The 27,069-nt window shown below is 29.6% G+C and overlaps 1 protein-coding gene across 1 annotated transcript; it reads right to left on the reverse strand.

Moving 5' to 3' along the window:
• Positions 1 to 604: 604 nt before the first annotated feature.
• LOC138942793 (uncharacterized) lies at positions 605 to 26,169 on the reverse strand. Its single transcript, XM_070313263.1, has 23 exons — positions 26,110 to 26,169; positions 25,526 to 25,688; positions 24,891 to 25,000; positions 24,617 to 24,785; positions 19,153 to 19,268; positions 18,933 to 19,064; positions 18,603 to 18,837; positions 16,188 to 16,345; positions 15,967 to 16,094; positions 15,705 to 15,856; positions 14,261 to 14,385; positions 10,543 to 10,720; positions 9,725 to 10,201; positions 8,648 to 8,878; positions 8,343 to 8,573; positions 8,101 to 8,260; positions 7,894 to 8,034; positions 7,663 to 7,808; positions 7,005 to 7,202; positions 6,550 to 6,756; positions 5,529 to 5,900; positions 2,528 to 2,687; positions 605 to 914 (listed from the first exon to the last, which is right to left on the reverse strand). Exons 1-23 carry the CDS (start codon positions 26,167 to 26,169, stop codon positions 605 to 607), a joined length of 4,359 nt encoding a protein of 1,452 aa, XP_070169364.1.
• Positions 26,170 to 27,069: the final 900 nt, after the last annotated feature.

A 27,069-nucleotide genomic window follows, 5' to 3' on the forward strand; every position in this document is an offset into this window, starting at 1 on the left:
TTTCGTCACATTTCCTTCGGGCCTGTCCTACCGATCTGCTGGCAGCCTTACTCCTTTTCGATCGCTTCTGCTCTCTGCAAAGCGATTCGCCCTCGGGACACAGAGTGGACCCTCGTGCTCTCTTTCTTGAGAGAAGAGGGAAGAGTGGTGAAGGGAGTTTCTTTTTTTCTCATTCACCTTTCCTTCATCTCGTTTGATTCGCACTAGTGTTTGCCGTGCGTCGTCCCTTTCGTTCATCCGTTTCAACCAGAACCGTGAACAACTCGAATACGCGCATCTGTCAGGAAAATTGTCAATCGATATCATAAATCTAAATAATTTTTAACTTCTATAGAAGTATAAAAAGTGTATCTATACTCCTCAGATGTTGGATATATTTTATTTTTGTATTTATCGTAAATTAATATCATACTCAATTATTAGTATCACTTTCCGTAATTAGATTCACTCTTTCTGACTTTTCGTTGCCAATAGATCTATTTTTTTTCCTCCAATCTGCAATTTGACATACAATAGATAATAAAAAATTGTTTAATAATATGATTATTAAAGATATAATAGATATAATATTTATAACAGATATAATATATTTGTCAATAAGTATTTATAATAAGAATGCCAATTTTTTCTTCTTCAACAACTTACGAAATCTATTAATTATTTTCTTAGACTTTGTTTGATTAGGTCTCGACATTTTGACGTGATTTACGTTTTCTAGTTTTTTTGCCCGAGATTGTTGCTCATTATATGTTCCACGCAATTTTTTAGATTTAACAAAATTAGACGTTGTATTTTCGTTTTCCGTTTTTACAAATATATCATCAGATACATATTTTCTCTTTTCTGTTGCAGATTTCCCTGTGCGCATCTTCTTCTTTGCCATAGTCACGTTAACTTTTAAACTTTTTCGAAACCTTACAATAGATAATATAGCATCCCATTATTCCATATACATATATAGATATCTCATTAGTTTTGCACATTTGTAAAACCAATTTTGTAAAAAAAAAGAAAAATCAATTTTTTTTTATTATAAAATGATATACACTGTTAATATATAAATATAAACAAATATATATTATTATGGATGTATATATATATATATATATATATATATATATATATATATATATATATATGTACATTATATAAATTTTGCACATGCACAAACATATACAAGATGTTAAAAAAAGGGGTTCAGGATTTTAAGAGCAGATAGTATTTACGAAACGGTGGAAAAATATCCTAATAAACATGGGTTAAAAAATTAATATTGTCGGAGTTATGAACAATTCTTCATTTTTGTTAAAACAAGTAACTTGCTCGCTTCTATAGCTCTCGTATAGCATGAAAAGAAACATTATGACAAATTATATCAGAGAATACAAAATACCTATCAAATAGTTAGGACAAAGCAGGGAATTTTTGAAAGAGTTCACAATTCTCTGGTACGAAGATATGAAGTATGTGTAGAAATGGGAGAAGCACATGTAGGAAACTTTCTGTAAACTTTGGAATTTGAAGAATTCTTCTTTTTTCTTCTTTTGGAAGAACACATTCTTCTTTTGGATGAAGAAATGATAAGATAATCCATTATTGAAAAATTTTTCATGACTCCGACAATATTTATTTTTTGACCCATGTTTATTAAAACTTTTTTGGAGTGATTACGATAACTGTGGCCCCCTATTTGAAAGGTTTCTGAAGACATTTTTGACGAGGAACACGGGAAAAATAGTAAAAAAAATTTCCGACCAATAGTTTTCGAGATATATCACTTTAAAGTATTGGACATGATAATAAAACTTTATAAAAACGGGCCCAACGATGTTGACCTTGATATATGTTGTCAAGATCATGATCCTGAGTAACTTTTCCTTATAACTTAATCGGCGGTCTTTTATAATTTTTGAGATATTTAAAGTTAAAGTTTAATTCGAAACGAAAATTTGGTTTGGGTTATGTAACGTAACCCAAACCAAATTTTAGTTTTAAATCAGAAATAGGTTAGGTTATATCTTTTGGAAGTGGAGCCCCCCCGTAGGGGGGCGGAACCCACTGCGTCCACGCATATACTTTACAATGCGAAGCGAGGAAATTAAAATAAATAAAAAAATTAAACAAATTTTAACAAAAAAATGTCTATATTTTGAAAAAATATTGAATAAAAAATAAATCAAAAATTACATTCATGGATAGAAGCTACACATGGAAGATACTCGCGACAGTGATCTTCACAACATATGTTAAGATCAAGGTCATTGGGTCCATTTTGTAACGTTTTATTATCATGTCCAATAAAGTGATACATCTCGAAAACTATTGGTCGGAAATTTTTTTTACTATAATATTTTTCCCGTGTTCCTCGTGAAAAATGTCTTCAGAAACGACCTTTCAAATAGAGGGCCACAGTTATCGTAATCGTGCCACTTTTTTCCTCTATTTCATAAGTACTGCTCTTAAAGTCCTGAAATCTTTTTTCAATGTCTTGTGTAATTACAATTATATATATATAATTACACATTACCTGATATAAAAAATGGAACCTATAATAATGCAGCATACCAAGAATAGAATAATAGCCAACACCGAGTAAGCAACGAATTCCTCACTCGGCATCCATCCAAATATCGGTCGTGTTAACTTATCCTCCATCAAATGAGTACGCCAGTTTGGAGGGCCGAGAACTTGTGCGTTTTATATTATAAAAATAACATTTCTTATACTACATAATGTAAAGTGTTCAATAATAGACGCATTTGAGAAAAACGATATGGTCAACGTGCTAAAATTATTTTTTTCTAATTAAATTTTTTTTTGCGTGACATCTCTTTTATATATTGTTTAATATTTGAAGTAAAATTGAAACAGAAGTAGTTAAAGCAAAAAATTTTATTATTTATTTATATTTTCAAAGTATCATTTGTATAAATTTCTACTCTTTCTTTAATTTGTTAAATTCGTATCTTTGCATTTTTGTTGCAAACACTATTTAAATTTTTGTAAAATAATATCACCACGCATATATCAAATATATCAAATATTACTGAATACTTTATACATACAGCGTATTCATTCTGGCATTAGAATATGAACGATGTAAGTTAAGCTGTTTTAAAGATATGCCAAAAAACTTTTATTTTTCTTTAAGTTTAAAGGGCCATAACTCTGCAGGGAAACATTTCCGGATCCATGTTCATAGGAACTTTTTTCTTTAAAATCGTCCAAAGAATTACTTCTTGGACGATTACGATATCACTTAGGAAATATCCTATATATATTGTATGTATATATACATATAAATATATAATATGCTGCGTGCGTGCGTATACAGGGTGAGTCTTTTAAATCTTAACAGGCAAATATCTCAAAACCTAAGTTTTACAAGGAAACTTTTTAGACAAAAGTTGTTTGGTTCTGAGGGGAAAAAGAGATAGGAATATTAGTTAGGCTTGGATGGCATTGTTAAGGTCATATCAAAGTCACATTGAATTTTTTAAATTAAAATCTCAATTTTTTTATTGCATATTCTTATAGCCCTTGTCGAGACCTTTTCAAAACTCTATAATAAAATGTTTTCATTAAGCACTTTTTGAGTTATTTTATATCTTAATCTGATATATTTTGATATAAAAAATAAAATATCTTGTGAAATATTTAGTTTTCGATAATCTTACCATAATACTTTTATGTACAGAATAATGAGATAAATCGATTAGTGTAGAAAAAAATAATTGTTTAAAAAAATACGTTGTAAATAATTACATACTTTTTCTTAAAACTAATTATTTTTTTATACCAATTGATTTATCTCATTATTCTGTGCATAAAAATATTACGGTAAGATTATTGAAAACTAAATATTTTACGAGATATTTTATTTTTTATATTAAAATATGTCAGATTAAGATATAAAATAACTCGAAAAATACTTAGTGAAAAAATACTTTATCATAGTGTTTTGAAAAGCTCTCGAGATAAACTACAAGAATATGCAATAAAAAATACAGGATTTCACTTTAAAAAATTAAGTTGACCTTGACCTGACCTTGGTAATGCTACCAAAGATTAAATAGATATTATCGTTCAATATGTCTTTGTAAACCTTACAACTTTTGTCTGAAACTTTCTTTTCAAAATTACATTGTTTACGAGATATTCGACAGTATCCAGACTTTTGATCCATCCAATATAATACTAGCAGACGTTTTTCTTTGCGCGCTTCGCGTACTCGATATATGGTTGCGGATTTGTGAGGATAGACACATATGGATCAATTATGATCATATCTTTAAAAACTCCTGAGATGTCTAGAAACGTACTGATAAAGATTTTATCAAAATTGGTTGTGTGTTTTACGTTAAATTAGGATATAGAGCGTGAACAACGTATTTTTTTCCGAGTTTACGCATGTTCTTCACTGCTCGGCTCCTAGATGGTGCAATGCGATGATATATAGCCTATGTTGCTCGGGAAGATCTAAGCTATCTACCAGTGAAAGATTTTTTCAAATTGGTTCAGTAGTTTCTGAGATTATCCGGAACAATATAATAAACAAACAAACTTTACCTCTTCTCATAATATAATGTAGATATATATAAAGTATTCAGTAATATTTGTTTGTTGAGGTATTTGATATATGCGTAGCGATATTTATTTTACAGAAATTTAATATATATACAGGGTGAGTCATTTTAATCAATACACGCGAATATCTCAAAATCTGTTAGTTTTAGAAGGAAACTTTTTAGATAAAAGTTGTTTGGTTCTGAGAGGGAAAGAAGATAGCAATATTAGTTAGATCTTGGATGGCATTGTTAAGATCATATCAAGGTCACACTGAATTTTTTAAATTAAACCTCTACTTTTTATTCCATATTCTTATAGCCCTTGTCGAGACCTTTTCAAAACTCTATAATGAAGTATGTTTTCATTAAGTATAATTAAATAATTGTTTTCAAGAAAAACTATGTAATTATTTATAATATATTTTTTTAAACAATTATTTGTTTTTTTCTTTTAGACTAATTGATTTGTTCCATTATTCTGCACATAAAATTACGGTAAGATTATTGAAAATTAAATATTTTACGAGATATTTTATTTTTTATTTCAAAATATGTCAGATTAAAATATAAAATAACTTGAAAAGTACTTAATAAAAAAATACTTTATTATAGTATTTTGAAAAGCTCTTGAGATAAGCTCTTGAGATAATACAAGAATATGCAATAAAAATTTTCTATTTAAAAATTTTAAGTTGACCCTGACTTTAGCAATGCCACTCATGGTCAAATTATTACTGTCATTAAATGCATCTTTTAAAGCCTTATATCTTTTGTCTGAAACATTATTTTCTAAAATATATTGTTTACGAAATATTCAACCACTTCCAGACTTTTGGGACACCCCGTATATATTTTATATATAGGATATTATCAATTATATTATCATTTCTATTATATCTGATCTAACAAATATATTTTAATGTCACTATTACCGTGGTTTTAAAAAAATGTTTGTACTACCTTTGACACGGATCACATTTGTCGTCCACTTGAAATTTAGATCAATTTGTTCCACAATACACTTCCATGTACCGTGGTGAGATCTATTTACAGCCAGAATACGATCGACGTTTACAGCTACGGGTAACGTGACACTATAATCTTTCCATACCCTGTTATCAATCATCCAATAGATCTTCAGGTCTGAATATACGTAGCCAAGGATAGCACAATGGCACATTACATGCATAGGCAGAGTTTCACGAATTGTAACGCTTTCCTTAATTGGTATCACCGCCAAAGTTACGACTTTAAATATCATGTATGTCCCATCTATTCGATGCACAGTAAGCGTATATACGCCCGAGTCATTTAATATTGCTCTACTTATTACTAGAAAAATTTTTTAAATTCACGTTTGTTAATATATAAAAAAATTGTTATTTATATTAAGCATATTAAAATTAGTTATCAAATATTATATATTGATATTATTAGGTGTACAACTTTGCTTCCGCCGTTTTCCTATAGATGGCTTTAGCGGTAAGTAGTGGTCGAAATAAATAGACGTCGTGCAATAAACTTGGGCATCTGTCAACATAACCCCATAGAAACATTAGTCGATTTGTGTCTGCATCATAAAGTTATTCTCGATTGAAAATGTCAGTTTACGAGCCAAATTCTCGTCATTTGCGGGAGGTTTTAATTTTCTGCTTCAATATGAAGAAATCTGCGGCTGAGGCTCATCGAATGCTCTCAAATACTTATGGTGAAGCCGCTATTAGTGAAAGAACGTGTCGTGAGTGGTTTCAACGCTTCAAGAACGGTGATTTTCACGTCGAAGACCGGCATAGCGGTGGAAGAGAGAAGGTTTTCGAAGATGCAGAATTGGAGGCATTACTTAATGAAGACTCGAGTCAAAGTCAAAAAAAATTGGCACGATCATTGGGAGTGACTCAACAAGCAATAACCAGTTTTTTACAATAAAGCCTCGAATTTCGGAAAAAAACGGCGGAAGCAAAGTTGTACACCTAATACATACTGATTTCGTAATTTTTAACTTCTAATCTGTGCTGTTCGTCTTGAACAAAAATTCCATTGTGAGACCACTGTATTTCTGAATCAGGTGATTCGGTTTTGATGGAATTCACGATATTAGAATCCGAGGGAAGCGATACTGATTCATATTCCTTCACAGTAAGAGCAGTATGATTTTGCGTAATTTCTCTTTTTATCAAAGTCGCAGTATCTACAAATGAGATAAAAGTTATTATAATAAATTTTTAAATCAGCTTGCGATCTCCAAGAAAAATAGAAGCAATATAACAAAAATATATTTTCTTTTACTTGTTTGGAAAAAAATTACTTAGAGTTAGCAATTAGTGACGTAAGAGTATCTCAGAATTCTTGAGAAAAATACATAAAATGTATCTTATCAATTTATTTAAAAAATAAGAAAATGAACATTAGACAAATAAAGTATCAATTTCAGCATACCATCGGTTACATCACCACAAGAAATCATATTGCAACGACCCGTCATGCTATTAGGCCCTATACAAGGCTCGCCTCTTACGTTAGGTTCTGGTGAATTGCAATATCGTTTTCTAGTCCCTATGCCACCATTGCAACTAGCACTGCATACCCATGGTCCCCATTCCGACCATCCACCGTCTAAAGGAGGACCATCTATATCTGTGTGCGATTAAATGATTAAATTGTATGCACGCGATACACAAAATAAGTGTTCTATTTACAATCATGTCTTCAAAAAACATATGATTTATATAACATTTTTTAAATTTATAAATAATATTTCTTTAAAGCTGTCTATACATATAACTATATACATATCGCTGATTACAAAAAAAGATGAAAAAAAAACCGAAAAAATTGTTCTATTCTCTTTTTAATATTTATAATTACTAAGACACAATAATAAATTTTGCTAGCAATATGAAATATTGAATAAATAATAATTATTATTATTTTTGTTTATTTTTGTGTTTTGTTTAAAAACGAATATTTAAATATATGAAAAAATGTACAAAAATTTTTTCTTTGTAATTTTATTTTCAAGATTTGCAATCTTTTCTTATACTTTTACTTATAATTCTTATTATAATTTTCTTATTATTTTTTCTTTCAATTATACCTGATGGTATACAATTCGCGCTCCAAATGGCCCAACTTCCCGGATCCACAGCAAGCGAAAAAAAATAAAAGATGAGTGGTTGACGGTGTACATAATAAAACACATTTGTCTCATTGCAGAATACTTGAATTATACTATCAGACCATCTTTCGGAAAAAGTGATAAGAAATCGTAAGTAAATTAACCTAGATTGGATTCAACGAAATATATTTGCGTTTTTAACTGAATTACTTTATGGTAATATTAGTCCAGGAATTCGTGGTAAATATAGGCTTGGGTGCTTTCTGTTTGTGATAAACTCTAACTCTGGGATATGTGTTTCTCAGAAAATATATCCACCGACCCCTTTCGCCGAGTGTGAGTGCGTAAAATCTGTAAGGTATAATTGGTATAAATGATGGAAATGGAGAGTTTGCAAAATAATTGTTATATGATTACCCTGGCGTTGCAGGCAACAGAAGTAGCGGTATCAAAACGACACCTTTGGCACGTATCATCAGCATCAATTTATTAGGTCTGACCAGCTCTTCTTTAGACCACGTCGATAATGGTAATATTCTAGTGTAGCGATCGGTTTGCGTATTCTCTATATGACATCCTATGTACGCGTTGTAGAAACATTGCATTAAAGATTTTGAAAAAAATTATCGCAAGTACTGATTTTAAACAACAAAACATACTTGAGGTACAATCGAAAGCAACGCCTATCGTGTGCCCTTTCTCGCTATTATAATAATAATAGACAGGTAAGAAAACTTTCGCCGGTTCGAAATGTTCCCATTCGAACAGCGGATTTGCTGCTCCTTCGTAATAAACGAGAACACGTCCTCGAGGTATGCGTATAATAAAACTACTCCATTTACCGAGGTATAACAAATGTGGCAATGTTTTTTTCTTCACCAAAATTATATCTAATATATTGTTAAAAGTTTAAGAGAAGATTAATGGTAAAAGATTCCTCCCACCATAATATGATGTAAATTACCTTTGTCTTCCGATTGGTAATAGAGAAGTACTTTTTCGTTATCTAAAGCTCCGATCTTGAGGATGTAACGGGAGTTTAATCCATCATCAGCAGTAAACACGAACGTTATGGAATCCGGTTGATCAGGCTCCCAAGCTTTTAATGAAAAATGCAAGCCTTCTGTACGATATTCCGGCAAAATGTATAAACGACGCCCAATGCCGTGTCCTTTTACAAAAAATGTACACTCCTCTATGGCATTAATAGAATGATCATTCTATAAATTCAATATTTAAAAAAAAATGGAAAAAGAGAAAAAAGACAACTCTCCAAGTGAATGTACAATATGTTAAAAAATATCTGTAGATTTTTTATGAAATTATTTGCTTTTTTTGCAAAAGATCCTATAGAGTGTAAATAGTCATTATACATGTATTTATCACATCTTACTAGTCGCATATATCTCACTACTATAAACTAATTTCAATTTTTATCGGTAAATATTTACATTAGAACAGCCCCTTTAAAAGTCAATAATCTTAATATATATTGTCAAAGTCATGATCCTGAGTAACATCCAAGAAGCTTTAGCTGTTGCTTGTTGTTTGTTAAAAAGTTATTAACAATTAAATTATACGATAAGAACAACTATTAAATGCAAAAATCTGAACTTTTCCGATTAAAAGAAAAAACCATGATTTTTATATTAAGTGTATATTTAAGTATTTATGTATTCCCCTCCTCTGCCCACACATTTACTTAAATATCTAAATATACAATTAATATAAAATTCATGTTCGAAGAAATTCAGATCATTCAATACTTTTTTTTATCGTACAATTTAATTGTTAATAACTTTTTAATAAATAACGAACGACGGCTAAAACCTCTTGGATGTTATTTAGGGTTATTCCCTGACAACATATGTCAAGGTCATTGACTTTTGAAGAGTCTGACCTAATGTGAGTATTTATCTTTTTATCAATTTTAGGAAGATTTATTTCTGAGAAGATATCTGTCACAGCTATTGTTAAAAAAAAAATATTTCTCCATTTCCAATCTAGATGATTTCATTCTGTGCAACAGTTCAAGCTTTACCTAGTTTCTCGCAATCCCTTATATCACAAAGGTCTTGTGGAACCAATGGATCTGTCGTGTAGCACCATGTGCCAGCAATATTGCGAGATGGATTTCTACAATAATTGCTGGCATTTCGTACGTTACGTTCTGGGTAAAGACTATCATTTAAATATGCTCGATCAACCATATGGATAGGTTTGACAGCAGTAAATCTTGATTGCAATGGCAAATTTGGCGATGAATCGAATAATGGTTTTGTGAATGATGACGACCGTTCCATTGAAGCATTTTGCTTCAAATAACGTTTCCAACGAGATTTTACATAAATTGATCTCTGAGTCTTAGAAGGAATTCTCGTTGTCAATGACGTGTTCGGCGTTTGCATTTGCATTCTCTCGAGATCGTAATCGCTCAACCACTTTGTACAAGTTCGACCTGAACGAGTCTTTGATAGCGTGCCTATGTAATCATTAGCAGTTCCCGCCATTCGACATTCTACAGAGTATGTCATTATTTAATTTATTTAAAATTCAATTAAACTGTATGTAATGAATAAATCGAAGAAGGAGAATAATTGTAGTATGTTAGTAGAGTTATATATCTCACAATAATTTAAAAAATTCATAATATTAAATAAATATCAAAAATAAATATCAAAATTTTATAAATTAATTAAATATTTGTAATAAAAAATTTTATCTTTTACGATAGAGAGACAGAGTAGGTCATTTTCTTATTTTTTTTATTTTTAGTCAAGACAATGAGAAGAAATCGTTGTGCATAGTGTTAAATAAGCAAATATATTAATATTGTCAGAATTAAATATGTATAAATACCTGAAGATCTACAAATCCGTACATGACAAACTCGTTTTATAACATCAATAGCGTGAGAGTTTGAAACCACGTAGCAATAAGGTCCATTAGGATCATGATTTGGATTTCTACATTTATTTAAAGCTTTTACTATAGATTTATCGACAAAATTATCGATTATTTTCTCATCGTGCGGTACCTAATAAACATAAATGATCTTTTATAGAAAAAAAGATAGATAATCTTTTCTACTATTAGTATCAGAAAATCACTTGAATGCAATGATTATAGACGAAGGGATAAATCTTGCAGTAGTACACTGTTGTACAAAATTTGTATTTTAAAAAATATGCCGGTTAAAATTTTTGTGTTAAATATTTAATACATTGCTGTTGTGTTAATGGAACTCACATGTTAAATTACTAAAACTGAAAAAAATGTCAAAATAACACAATGTGCACATATTTTTAATTTTACACAATAGGTATGTTCCGTATTCTTAATGACAGAATTTATCTGTTATAATTTACAGAAAAAAATGTTGATTCTATTTTACAATAAGAATGAAAATGACTAGACCGTCAATAACATTTTTCCGAGTTAATTTTATCATTAAAAATATCTTGATTTTACATAAAATTTATTTCAAATTATGATGAAGTTTGCATTCATTTTGTGTTGAAATATGAGCATATAGTATCGTGCGACCATTTAACATTTAACATATCCATATTATTTTAAATTAATACAAAAAGAACCCAGCCCGTTTCTTATAGAAAAGTAACCCCGATCAAATTACTCCGTTCTGAAATATATGTTATAGTTTTTATAATTCTGAACAAATGTCTCTCCACTGTCACAACCACGTAAAATCGAGTAGAGCAAAGAAATCGAAAGAGTAAAGAAATATGGAGTTGTGAAGTTATAGAATCTAAATATCTGCTATATTTTTTTCAGATAACCTGATGCTTTTTTTATGTGTAATGGGTACATATGCACGTATATTCGTGAATGTTCCCATACAGCACTGAAGCTTGCAACAACATTGCTGCAACATTGTAATATTGCATATTGCAGTTTAATGTTGCAGAAATATTGCAAAGATATTATTTTACAATATAACTTTAGCAATGTTACAGCAACATTCCGAAAATATTACAAAAAAAGTATTCAATAATCGTTAGTTCATTCGTTTACCATTATGCGGCGCATGTTGCGCTATCTATTCCGCATTTAATTTTTAGTCATGATGATTATATAAAATTTACAAAGAGCGGCTAGTAAGATTAAAAAGATATAATAACTATTTTTGTTAATTTAAGTTGTATGCTATGACCCCAATACAGGGGCTCAGACATTGGACTAAGAATTCTTTTAATAGTTTCCATTCTCATATAAAATCAAAAATTTGATAATAATTTTCTAATATGCAAGATACTTCAGATTTTAATAAATAAATTTTGAGATCATATAAAGACAAGAGAGATGTGAAAAAATTCGTATGCGTAAATTCACCACAATTTTTTTGCATCCGGATATCTGAATATTTCGGATACAAAGAAATAGTAAATTTACACAATTGCAAATTGAATTTTTTCTTACTTCTCTTAGATATTCTCTGTCACTGAAGGAAATCGAATGTGTACTGAAAAATTTACATTTTATAATTTCGTTATTATTATAATACAGAAAATCTATATACACGCTAGATCCTGACTCTTATAGGCCTAATTTCTTATTATTTTTTTCATATGTTAAGGATATTATATCGATAAATATACATAAAGCATTATTGCATATATATTATATTGCTATGTTGCTGCAATATTATACCTATTGCAATATTTCTGTAGGCGGACATTTTACTGTTGCTGCAATATCATAACAACGTTGCAGCAACATTTCGCAATGTTTCTGCAATGTTGCAATCTTGCAGAAAAATGTTACTGCAATGTTATTGCAATCTTGCGGTGCTGTATGGGTTGTGTGTCTGTGCGCGCGCGTATATCTTTATCTTTGATATTACATGGTTGTGACAATGGAGACATTTATTCAGAATTATAAAAACTACAACGTATTTTAGAACGGAACAATTTGATCGGGATCATTTTTCCATAAGAAACTTGCAGGATCCTTTGTGTGGACTGTTTGGGACATGCGATATATGTCACAATTAAGCCAAATTTTCCAACAGTGTAAGATATCAAGAAAGCATATACATATATAAAATTAACAGATATCAAAAATGTCTTTAATCATATAAATACATATATATTTACGTACATATATGTATACACATAATATTTTAAAGATTATTATTATTATTATCAAATAAAAGATTTATAATATAAGAAGAATATCCCATATATTTTTATATATATATATATATATATATATATATATATATATATATATATATATATATATATATACAGGGTGGGGCCTTTATATTGAGTCATCTAAATATCTAAAAATAAAGCAAGATAGAAAGAAATGTTTCAGACAAAAGTTGTTTGGTCATAAGATGATGCCATTAGTTTAACCTTGGGTGGAGGTGCTTCGGATATTTTAATGTTAATCTTGTTTTATTTTCTTTATACCAATTGACGTCTCTCATTTTTTTGAAAATTTCTTAAAATATTAAGATAACATTATTGCAAAATAAATAATTTTATAAGATATTTTATAATTTATGTAAAATTATGTCAAAGTAAAGTAATAAAATAAAGTATAAAATATCTCATAAACTATTAAACTTTTGGCCATTATATCCCTATAGCTTTTTATACAGAATATTGCAAGGAATCGATTTATGTAAAAAAATTGTGTTTCCATTTAAAAAAACAAGATTGACATTGAAATCTTCGAAGTGCCTCCACCCAAGGTCAAACTAATGGCACCATCTTATGATCCCCTTACAATCGAACAATCTTTGTCTGAAACATTTCTTTCTATCTTGCTTTATTTTTTAGATATTTAGATGTCTCAATATAAATGCCCCACTCTGTATACACAATTAGAAAATTTAGCTTAAGTTTAACATATAACGAATGTCTTAAACGGTCAACACAAATTTTTATGTTAATTTAACGTAATATGGATATGTTAAATAGTAACGTTAATATTATGTTAATATTTCAACACAAAGAATGGTTGATATTGAATTTGGCTAGAATCGGTGAAGGGATTTAGTTTTTATAAAATTTCGGATTTTTTCAAAAAAGGATGTGGTTGCTCTAACTTTCGCAAATTTTGAGAAATCGGGCTAAATATTTTTACATGATTGGAATATCATTAAAGGATAGTTGGCATTGAATTTGGTGAGGATCGGTGAAAAGATTCATTTTTTATAATATTTTGAATTTTTTGAGACATGTTTGTACATACTCTAACTTTCATAAATTTTGAGATATCTTCCTCTATGAGAAAGCCAAAATTGAAAAACTCGCTTGCTTTAAAGAACTTAAGCTTCGTGAGCGAAATAAAATGATGAGAAAACAATGTGCAAGTTTGTAATTTGCACAATTTTCATCTTGTTTTAATAGTTTTAATAATTTAATATTTGAGTCCAATAAACACAACAACAATATATTAAATTAACACATGAAAGTATTAAATTTTTAACCGGCATATTTTTTAACAAGAAAACATAAATTTTTCAACTGTGTCGTGTTAAAATATTCTATGCTTAAGAAAAATATATTAGGTAAGGATATATGTTATGGAAAAAAGATTAAACCTCTTCTGCTATCCATGGTATACACGGAAGTCCTCTGGAGCTTGTCCATTGAGTTCCTTGATATTGATAATCTGCGTTATTATGAATACAGTTCGGAGGTTGAGGATTTTCTACTGCGTCTACCGCTATTCAAATTGTTGAATTAAAACAGGTTAATTAGTTCAAATAAAGTTCAATTAAAAATGTTCTGTACAGCATAATCGTGCTGCACAAGTGTTTGTAAGCTGTATAGTATTTTAAGTATACTTATCATAGTATTTTGTATAATTATTCTTCGTAATAAGATTAAATTGAAATTTTATTGCAGTCTTTCTGTCACAAATATTGGCAAATAATTTTTATGAATTAGACAAAAAATAATGAAACAAAATTACAAGAAGTGTATTTCAAATACTATACAGGATGTCCCATTTTAAAGGACCAACTCAATATCTCAGAAACACTGCGTTAAATCGAAAAATGTTTAAAACAAAAGTTGTGTGGCTTCAAGGGGGCCATAAGATGGTGACAATGATTTGACCTTGGAAAATCATTTGAAGGTCATGTGAAGGTCAACTTTAAAATCTTAAATAGAAACCCCCATTTTTTATTTAGTATTCTTGTAGCTTATTTCGAGAGCTTTCCAAAATACTATAATAAAGTATTTTTTTTCATTAGGTACTTTTTGAGTTATTTTATATTTTAATCTGACATATTTTGATATAAAAAATAAAATATCTTGTAAAATATTTAGTTTTTGATAATCTTACCGTAATACTTTTATGTACAGAATAATGAGACAAATCAATTAGTGCCAAAAAAAAAAAAAATTATTTTAAAAAATACATTGTAAATAATTTTCTTAAAAACAATTATTTTTTTATACTAATTGATTTGTCTCGTTATTATGTACATAAAAGTATTACGGTAAGATTATCGAAAACTAAATATTTTACAAAATATTTTATTTTTTATATCAAAATATGTCAGATTAAAATATAAAATAACTCAAAAAGTACTTAATAAAAAAATACTTTATTATAGTGTTTTGGAAAGCTCTCGAGATAAGCTACAAGAATACTAAATAAAAAATGGGGGTTTCCATTTAAGATTTTAAAGTTGACCTTCACATGACCTTCAAATGATTTTCCAAGGTCAAATCATTGTCACCATCTTATGGCCCCCTTGAAGCCACACAACTTTTGTTTGAAACATTCTTCTAATTAACGCAGTGTTTCTGAGATATTTGAGTGGGTTCTTTAAAATGGGACACCCTGTATATCACCTATGTTTAACAATTTGTATTGGTTTACATCCTTAGACAAATTTTTCTAAGTAGAAGAAACCAAAATTTACCCTTTATTTTATCATCATAAATTATATATTTAATATATATTTACAATTAGTATTATCCACACAAATATATATAATAAATAAATTTTGATAAAGATATTATCGAATTTACCATCGGGTGAGCAGAAAAATGTCCAATGTGCTATCGTTTCACTCCCAATGCTGAACCAACGTAAAGTAGTCAGTAGATCATGATTTATATTTAGAATCTCCTCATTTCCATATATACGTTGCGAGAATAAATGTAAATGCGTGCCAAAGATACTACACAAATATATATTATACATTGTAAGTTTATTATTATGGTCAAAAGATCTAAATATTTTTAATATACGTTTTAAATATTTTTAATATAAGTGCGTCGTAATGTTGACCTGATAGTAAATTCTTTCCAAGTCCAATAATCTATCAATCCTTTAATTATAACTTCTTTCAAATGTTGCTTCATTGACTTCACATTCTCTTGATACAGCAAAAATGTAACATTGTCCCTAATTTCTAACTAAAATATTCTGTTATTTTTTATTTATATTCTGCATGTAATTTCAAGTTAAAACTAAATATATCAGGCACATTAAATATTTTCCCATCTCACCGTGAAACAAGGAAACAATGACCCAGGGCTTTGATATAACCGTATCTCTACATTATAGCTAGCTCGAAGATAAAAATGAACATCCTGTGTATCATTATTTTTCTGCATTGGCCAAATTCTCAAAAACTCATCTCCAAAAGTCGTATGACTTTCACAATCTAAATATAAGAATTTAATAGATTGATTTAATTGGACAATATTTTTTATATAATTAAAATGTTATGCATTCAACATTGTTTATAGAAACTTTTGAATATTTCAATGATGTTCCAATGATAGGTTGCAATCTATACTGAACACAGTTGGAAAATTTGGCTTGAACTTAACATATATCGCATGTCCCAAACGATCAACACCAATTTTTATGTTAATTTAACATGATATAGATATGGTAAGTGTTGACATTAATACTATATTAATATTAATATCTCAACACAAAATGAATACAAACTTCATAGTAATTTGAAATAAATATAAATATATATACAGGGTGTAACAGCGCCCGTATCAGCAATTTCTTGAGGAAACCACGCATTTTCGTGAAAAATGTTTCATGCAAAAGTTGTAGAGCTCCAAGTGGCGTATTATATAATAATATTAGTATGACCTTGAATAGCACCGTCAAGGTCATATAAAAATCACTTTAAATTTTTTCAATGTTAAATTGAACTCTCTATTTTTCATTGCATATTCTTGTAGCTTATCTCTTGTAGCTTAACAAAGTATTTTTTCATTAAGTACTTTTTGAGTTATTTTATATTTTAATCTGACATATTTTGATATAAAAAATAAAATGTTTGGTAAAATATTCAGTTTTCAATAATCTTACCGTAATACTTTTATGTATAGAATAATGAGACAAATCAATTAGCGCAAAAAAAACAAATAATTGTTTAAAAAAATACATTGTAAATAATTTTTTTAAAAATAATTATTTTTTTATACTAATTAATTTGTCTCATTATTCTGTACATAAAAGTATTTCGGTAAGATTATCCAAAACTACATATTTTACGAGATATTTAATTTTTTATATCAAAATATGTCAGATTAAAATATAAAATAACTCAAAAAGTACTTAATGAAAAAATACTTTATTAGAGTGTTTTGGAAAACTCTCGAGGTAAGCTACAAGAATGTGTAATGAAAAATAGAGGATTTCATTTAAAAAACTCAAAGTGATTTTTATGTGACCTTGACGGTGCTATTTAAGATTATACTAATATTATTATATAATGCGCCACTTAGAATTTTACAACTTTTGCATAAAATATTCTTCACGAAAATGCGTTGTTTCTTCAAAAAACAAACTGCTAATACGGGCGCTCTGTTACACCCTGCATACAGGGTGTCGCAAAGCATCTTTGACAACACTCGTGAGCAGACAGAGCACAGTAAATTGAACAGAAAACTCCTGTAACATTTTTTTCTATAACGCTTAATAAAGGAGTTATTATTGAGTAAAGTTTGACCAATCAGCGTTTAACTGCGCGCCTGGTAGTGTGCGTGAGCGCTCCGTCGCTACAGCGACGCACACTGCCAGGCAGGCGGCTCACTGATGTTCGTCCGACTAAAAGTCGGCGCTAAATTGGCCAGACTTTATTCAATAATAACTTCTTTATTAAGCGTTATAAAAAAATATAGTATAGGACTTTTTTGTTCGGTTTACTGTGCTCCACCTGCTCACAAGCGTTGTCAAGAGTGCTTTGGAACACCCTGTATAAATATAAATATACAAATATGTATATATGTATATACAGGATATCCGACGAATATTATAAATGACCAAAGGTGGAGGTTGATTGGGTCAAACTGAAAAGAAAAGTCCTGTACCATTTTTTTTCTATAACGTCTTATAAAGGAATTATTATTGAGTAAAGTCTGGGCCCTCCCATTAGCGCCGACTTTTAGCCGGCCATATGTCAGTGAGCCGCTCGCCTGGTAGTGTTCGTCGCGATGGATCGTTCACGCACACTACCAAGTGCGCGGCTAAAGATCGACGCTGATTGGACAGACTTAATCAATAATAACTCCTTTATTAAGTGTTATGAAAACAATGGTTCAGAACTTTTCGACCCAGTTTGATCCAATCTATCTCCATTTTTCATTTGGTTATTCACTTGTCGGACACCCTATATAATGATAAAATTAAAAATTTTAGGAAAAAAGTTATTGACGGTCTGTAATCATTCTATAAAATTAAAATATATGCACATCGTGTTATTTTTACATATTTTTTCAGTTGTTTTAATAATTTAACATTTGAGTTTAATTAACACAACAACAATATGCTAAATTAACAAGTAAATGTGTTAAATATTTAACACAAAATTTTACTCGGCATTTTTTTTTTGATAAGGATATATAAATTTTCCGGCTGTGTACGGATACAAACTTGTAGATGTTACATTATACATTTTTGGCAAAATGCCATGCTCCATAAAACACCGGTGCCCATGATGCCATAATGCAAAAAATTATCGGGATATAAACCCGAAATACTGTTTGCCATTTTATATTGGTCCATAATTAATGGTTTCATCACATCATGTATCCCAAGTGATATGAAACCACCATCCCATGCAATCCACAGACCAGTCCACTTAGAACTAAGTAATATTTCGGGTGTATTTTCAAAAAGACGCTCATTCTAGGAAACGTATGTTAATCAGGTCAATCAAATGTTATATTATATGAATGCTTTTATTATTTGATTTTTTTTAACTTTGAAGTATTTGCACTAACATTAGTAACTGGATATGTTTGACCGCTAACAGTATTTGAAATCAAAAGTTCCACACCAGCTTTCCATTCTTGGGCGATTTTTTTGGCAGAAGACGGAATTGGAAGTAAACTTAATAAAATCCTGGCTTCCGCCTAAATGCATCCGTTTAAATTCATTATAATTATGATTTGTATTACCTATATTGAGAGAATGCGTCTATACTTAATGATATCCATGTACATTTTGTTCATCAAGAGGATTCCACAGCTTAATCCAGAAGGATATGTTTCCATAAGTACTGTTTAATCCCGTTAACATGGAATAAGTTGATGAATTTCGTGAATATGTTAAACAATCTAAGAGAGAAATATTTTACAGTAGAAATATCAATACATGTTTATATATACAGGGTGTAACAGAGCACCCGTATCAGCAGTTTTTTGAAGAAACAATGCATTTTCGTGAAAAATGTTTCATGCAAAAGTTGTAGAGATCTAAGTGGCGTATTATATAATAATATTAGTATGACTTTGAATAGCATCGTCAAAATCATATAAAAATCACTTTAAATTTTTTTAACTAAATCTCCTATTTTTTATTACATATTCTTACCTCGAGAGCTTTCCAAAACACTATAATAAAGTATTTTTTCTTTAAATACTTTTTGAGTTATTTTATATTTTAATCTGACATATTTTGATATAAAAATAAAATATTTTGTAAAATATTCAGTTTTCGATAATCTTACCGTAATACTTTTATGTATAGAATAATGAGACAAATCAATTAGTGTAAAAAAAAATTATTGTTTTTAAGAAAAAGTATGTGATTATTTACAATGTATTTTTTTAATTATTTACAATTATTTGTTTTTTTCTTTACACTAATTGATTTGTCTCATTATTCTGTACATAATAGTATTACGGTAAGATTATCGAAAACTAAATATTTTACGAGATATTTTATTTTTTATATCAAAATATACCAGATTAAGATATAAAATAACTCAAAAGTACTTAATGAAAAAATACTTTATTATAGTTTTTTGAAAAGCTCTCGAGATAAGCTATAAAAATATGCAATAAAAAGTAGAAGGTTCTATTTAAAATTTTAAAGTTATCCTCCGACCGCTTTAGAGGGGAAACGGGGGCAATTTTATGTTTACGTAGTTAGAAAGGCCCCTCGAAAACATGAAACTTTCTCATGAACAATTTTTTGATTTGACAAATATTTTTAGAGTTATTAGCTTGTAACATTTTACGTGGGCCACCCTGTACATATATATATATGTGTATGTATATCTTGTATATATTAAATGGTTTTTTGTAAAATAAGTTTTCTTACAAAATAATATTTAGCCCGTATCTTAATATAATTTTTTTTGCGGTTATATTTTGCAAAAATAATATTTTGTGAAAAAGTTATTCTTATTCGCATAAATGCTGATGCACTAAATTTTCACAAAATTATTATCAATCAATGAAATGCTAGTAAAAACATAATCAACTTAAAAAAGAATAAAAAATTAAGAGAACTTTTAAAAATTATTTTGCTTCCTCATAGAGAATTTTGTTTTAAAAAAATATTTTTTTCAGTTTTCTATGCCAATGTGTTCAGAATGTTCCAAAACATCGACAAATCACTTTTTTTTAAATGTCCTGTACGTCGTGTATGTGTATGTGTACAGATATGTCCTGTATGTGTATGTGTACAGATATGTACAAATTGTAACCGAAAATTCAAATATTTATAATTCAAGATCTGCTTAAGCTACAGCGCTGCAATTCGGCACACAAGTAAATTAATACAACATTTTTATTTACAACAGTTATTTTTATAAAAATTCATATAATATTTGAGATTTTAAGGCAATTTCAATTTTTCAAAAAATGTCTGTGTACGCTCTAACTTTCACAAATTTTGAGATATCGGACTAAATTTTTTACATGAATAGAATATCATTAAAGGATGGTTGGTATTGAATTTGATGGGAATTTGCAAAAAGGTTCATTTTTTATGAAATTTTTAATTTTTTGAAAAATATTTGTGTGCGCTCTAACTTCCGCAAATTTTGAGATATTGTGCTAAATATTTTTACATGAATAAGCGTACAAATTAAAAACTTGCACATTGCTTCTTTATTATTTTATTTTGCTCAAAAGCTGTATGAGGAAATCAAAATTGAAAAATTGCTCTGAGGAGAAGCTTTGTGAGCAAAATAAAATAAGGAAGCAATGTGCAAGTTTCTAACTTTGCACGCTTTTTTTATCGTAGTTGCAGAAATATATAATATTAAAACTAAGTTTAAAGATGTGTCTTGCGAATCATAGTCACATGTTTGAATTTTAGATTGTTACATTCAAAAATAAACTATAAGAAATTCAACGCATAAAATTTTTAATAAAAATGGGAATATTACTTATGAATTTAGTAGCAATTTAATCCAAAACTAGCGGTTGATAATAATTTTTAATTAGTTCTTTAATTGACCATTAATTCCTTCGATCAGTTAAATTGATTGTAATCACCTAATCACCTTTGTTTTTTCGGTACATAATATCATTTTCCTTTTCTTTAAAAATCTCTTTACTGTCTGCAACATATCCATCAGTGCCTCTTTATTCTTTGCTATAAAAACCATATCATCCGCATACTCTAAGGACCATAACCTATTTCTACCTACTCTTATACCCCCAATATTATGCCTTTCTAACTCCTTTCCTATCTCCGCTACATACAAGTTGAACAGCAGAGGACTCATCACACAACCTTGCCTTACTCCCTTCGTTATAAAAAACTTCTCAGTGATTTCTTCTTTTACCCTTACTGCTACCTCCGTTTCTTCATATATCCTTTCCATCTTCCAGACAAGGTCTTTCGCGACTCCTTTCTCCCTTAATCTTTTCCACAGTTGTTCCCTTTCTACATTATCAAAAGCTGCTTTCAGATCTACAAACATAACATAAATCTTCCCTTCCTTGTTTCCTTTTTCTCTTTCCCTCTGGACAATATGGTTTAATACAAAGATATTATCTGTTGTAGACCTTCCTCTTCTGAATCCTGCCTGGCTTTCCGGTAGCAAACTCAGTCTCTCTGTTTCGTCTTCAAGTCTGTTCCTCAAAATCTCAGCATATATCTTATAAGCCGAGCACAGCAAAGATATGCCTCTATAGTTACCAGCCTTATTAGTGTCCCCTCTCTTATACAATGGGATAATTATTGACATTTTCCAATCCTTGGGTATATATCCCTCTTTCCATATCTGCCTCAATATTTTTACCAGCCCTTTCTTCACTGCACCTCCTCCGAATTTCCAAACTTCTATTGGTATTCCATCCACCCCTACTGCCTTCTTCATTTTCAACTTCCTAACCGCTTTACCAATTTCCTCTTCTTCCAATTGTCCTTCTGTCCTCTCCTCTCGTATATTTTGAATTTCTCCTTCTTCTTCTCTAACTCTTAACTCTCCCTTTCTGTGTCTCTTTACCTTCCAATAACTTCATGAAGTAGCTTCTCCACATTTCTTTACTTATCTCCACTTCCTTCCAAGTCCTCTTCTTCCTTCTCCTATTTATAAATCTCCATACTTCCGTTGGATTTCTTAGATTCTTCAACTCTTTTTCTTCTCTTTCCCTCTTCTCTCTTTGTTTCCTCTCTGCGAGCTCTTTCAACTTCCTTCTTTCTTCCATATATTTCTCTTTACCTATTTTACCTTTTCTCCATTTCTTATAACATCTCCTCACCTCCCTCTTCTTTTTAGAGCATTGCCTATCCCGCCAATCCTTTTGTCCTAACTCTATTTTTATCTTCGCCACCTTTTTCCTTATCATTGCTACCTGTACCATGCCTTTAAGTTTGTCCCATTTCTCTTCAATTGTTCCTTGGCTATTCTCCTCCTATGTTAACTTTTCCACATTTTCTTTATATATTTGTACAGCTTCCTCATCCCAGCATATCTTCCAGATCTCCTCCTCCTCTTTTTTATCCTTTCCTTCTACATATGTTCTTCCTCTACCTCTTTCTTCTATCTTCAACGTTATCGGTAAGTGATCTGAGTCCACTCTGTCATCAACCCTGGAATCCTCTATTCTATCTATCGCATTTTCACTACAAAAAACATAATCAATTACTGTACAACCTCTAGCACCTAAATACGTAAACTCTCCTTCCCAGTCACCATCTGTCATACCATTTAACATATGCCATCCTTTGCCCATAAAATAGTCAATCATATTCTTTCCTCCATTACCTACCAATTTATCTTTACTCTTCCTATCAAACTCTCCCACCTCTTCTTCATACCTACCCAATTCGCCTATTCTAATATTAAAATCCTCCCCTCCATGATTATTTGTTCCCCTTCCTTTCTTTCTAACCAATTCTCTAATTTCTTTTCTAGAGTGTTCCAGCACTCCTTATTATATACAGATATAATAAATAACCTTTCTTTTCCCTCATTAATTTCTGATATCACAAACTCCTCCTCCTTATCTCCTATTATTCTATCCACATTACTTCCTCAATCCCTCCTCTTTCCTAAAATAAAACCACCCATTGCCCTTCCCCTCCTTTTTTCTCCTTTACCGCATATCTACGTCCCCAGACATGTGTATTTGGCAACATCTGGGAGAAGTTAAAGGGTAGGTTGCCATGTGTACATGGCAACCTACCCTTTAACTTCTCCCAGATTCTTTCATCTATCCATGTTTCACTTAAACTGACAAAATCAAAATTCCTAATATACCGCCAAAAATCTATTCCTTTATTTCCTACCCCTGCAACATTCCAAAATAAAATATTTCTACCTACAATTTCCTTTCCCCTCTCTTTGTCCTTTTCTTTCGCTTCTTGGCTTAAGCAAAATTCGACCCCCCCATTGCCTCTCCCCCCGCTCTCACCTTCCTATCATTACACTCTGTTTTCCCATAATCTTTGTCTAATTCCTTTTCTACCTCTGCCCACATTTTCCATTCCCCTTTTATTCTAACTCTCGCATATCCTGCCTTCACATCTTCTCCCTTGTTTTTCTGTTCTTTCACCCATTTACCTATTTTCTCTTGTCTCTTTCTCTCCTCCCACGTTAAATCATTTTCAATAAAAATCCTTCCTCCTTTTAACTTATTTATATTATACATCACCTTCCTCTTGTCCTCGATCCCTTCTAACTTAACTATTATCACAGACTCACTTATTTTAACATTAACCACTTCACACTCTATTTCTATTTTATCCTTTAAAAATTCCCTCGCCCACTTTCTCTTATCTTTATCTATTTCTTTTATGTCAATCCCTTTAATCACTATATTGTTTTTTCTTTCTTCCCTTTCTTTATCTAATACCATTTTCCTTATACTTTCTACCTCCTTACTACTTAACCTTACATCACTTATTATCGATCCATAAAAAACGTAAAAACTACTTTTTCTACTTCTACTTCCCCTGCTGTCTCCCTCACTTTCCTCCGCTAAATTCGTCCCTTCTTCTAAATTTTCATATCCTCTCTTCATTATTTCCATACTTTTTTCTATTTTATCTAACCTCTCCTCTATTCTTATCATTCTAGCCCCCCAAACTAACTCTTTTCTTTCTACGTTATTTATTTCTTCCATTACACTTTTCTTTATAATATTTAATAATTAACTTTTAATCGATTATATTTTAGAATTAAAACTTGTGTCGGCTTTTTATATTAGATAATATAAACCTTTGTCATCGCAAGATGGAATATCGCAATATTCTTTTTCTACCAGCTCATAACTCCTTTCTTCCACATAACACCAAGGACCACCGGTATCATCATCTGGATTCCTACAGAAATTACGTGCCTTTATCCTTGATCCATCCGGAAAATGCTTATTATGGAATTTAATACTCTAAAAAGCAATTAACAAATAAATAAGGAATTGATTTTTATTACTGGCTGACACACATTTTCTGGCTAACACCGATTTTGCGTAATAAAAAAGTTTTTCTCTTACTTTTGCGTTACCGAGTTTGTATTTTCTATTCCAAAATTTACATCTTCTTTTTGAAGTACCGAAATTACGAGTTCCACCATACTCGGCTCCTGGTCCCGTTATAATACAATCTAATAATATAATTAAATGAATTATATTGGCTGAATACATTTGTTAATAAAAAAATTATATTTTTTAAAATAAAATATTTAAAATTTTAATATAAAAAATATTTATTTAAAGTTTAAAGATAAAAAATTATTTATTAAAATAAAGAAAACCTATGTTTTTGAAACAAACATCCAAAAAATAAAAAATATTTTTTTAAAAGAAGTTTAATATAACAAAGTTTAAAAAAAAACATTTTTTTCATTTGCAAATAAAAGCATACACACTTTGCTTTTATTTTATATATATATTTTAACAATTCAAATATATTTGCTGCTTGATTGAAATAACTAATTTTTTTGTAAGTATTTAAATATATAATTTTGGGGGATTTAGACATTTTTTTCAGTGTAGCAACGAATTCAAACATGCAAAAAATATTGTATCTTTCAAAATACGAAAAGATTTGAACTTTTATATAAAATATGACATAGAAGTATTTATTTATTGAGATCAAGCCTATTTTATCATAAAATCAATGTAATTACCTTTATAATTACAAAGTGGAATATCGCACTCATCATTGATAACTGTAGGTTCTAATGTATAACACCAAGGACCCCTTGGATCTCGGGTAGGATTTCTACAATAATTTTTAACAAGTTTCATGGACTTTTCTGGGAAATTTGCATCAGTTATATCCGTACTAATCTAATACCGATAAAATTGAGAAGGTATTAATAATCTAATCTACATAAAATATAAAATGTTAACAACAACAAAAATATTTATAATACAAAATTGTTAGCAATAATTTTCAAGCGTTTCAAGACATATATATCGAGAGAAATTTTTATTTAAAATTGGATTTTATTCTTCAAATTTGTAATGTAAATGTAAATTCCTTTAATTACACTCTACATAAAAAAGTGATAAATACAAAAGCACATATAAAAAATTGCGTATTATATATAAAAAATAGATATTATAATACAATATAATATATACAAAAAAATATACAGAAATAAGATCATCAAGTATAAAATTATTTACATCGTTATGTTCTAATTTTCTGTCGCAAGAAAAGAAACAAAAATACAAAAGATACAAATATTCATGTCAATAAACTAACTTTATGAATCGGTTGTTGGGTAGACCACGATTGGCATCGATAACCACCAGCAGTGGTCATAATAAAACCTTTATACTCGGTTCCTAATTGGGACAGTTTGCATTTGGATAAATCAATATTCGATATATTACGCACTGGAAGAGAGAATCATTGGAAATAATAATCGTATAGCTTCGCAGATGGGAAACAAGTAATGCACTGTTGGAAAATTTGTGACATAATTCATCTGTTAAAACGTATAGAAAAAAAATGTTGATTATACTCTACAATAGGAAGAGTGAGAGTGACTACAGATCGTCAATAATATTTTTTCAAGTTAATTATATCATTAAAAATATGTTGACTTTATACAAAATTTATTCCATATTACTATGAAGTTTGCTTTCATTTTGTGTTAACATAGTCTCATCATTTAATATATCCATATTATATTAAATTAACACAAAAATTTGTCTGTTTGAGATGTCCGATATATGTTAAATTTAAGACAAATTTTCTAACAGTATGTCAAAATCGGAAACAGTAGAAAATATCCAGAGAAATATCGATAAATCACTTAATATTCAAAGTAAGAGTGCTTAAAAGGATTTGAAAAAATACATTATCGTGTATAAAGATTTATCCTGCTGTTTCCAATTCATAAAATCACATTGCTCCTATTCCCCTTCTGAATTTCACATGACTTTATTACATGAATCTGCAATAATTAAACTTGAAATCTGTAAGATTTGTATTATCGTTGCAAAATATTGTTCGGCACGCATATCGAGCTCCAAGAAGCGATTAATAATAAGCAAATTGTAATTTATCTGGGAAAAATGTCTTCTCTAAAATATTTAGTTTGTATTCACAGAAAGCTTTTTCTTTTCGGAACTTTTGTCTCCTGAGTCAGTCAACTGCAATATCTTGTCACTTCATCGGTCTGTCATTTTTTATCTCTTTTTATCATTTTATCATTTA

This window comes from Polyergus mexicanus, unplaced genomic scaffold (genome assembly GCF_030449975.1).
Source record: "Polyergus mexicanus isolate NDT 795.1 unplaced genomic scaffold, iyPolMexi1.0 SCAF_23, whole genome shotgun sequence".
Taxonomy (NCBI): domain Eukaryota; kingdom Metazoa; phylum Arthropoda; class Insecta; order Hymenoptera; family Formicidae; genus Polyergus; species Polyergus mexicanus.

Bases quoted from the DNA above. Each gene is read 5' to 3' on its own strand.
- LOC138942793 (XM_070313263.1), bottom strand. From the start codon at position 26,169: ATGACCACTGCTGGTGGTTATCGATGCCAATCGTGGTCTACCCAACAA. The intron at 8,879-9,724 runs GTAAAGCTTGAA...TTAATGCCATAG, and splicing joins AAGGGATTGCGAGAAACTAG to AGGAGTGTACATTTTTTGTA. The intron at 6,757-7,004 runs GTATGCTGAAAT...TCTCATTTGTAG, and splicing joins TTGTGGTGATGTAACCGATG to ATACTGCGACTTTGATAAAA.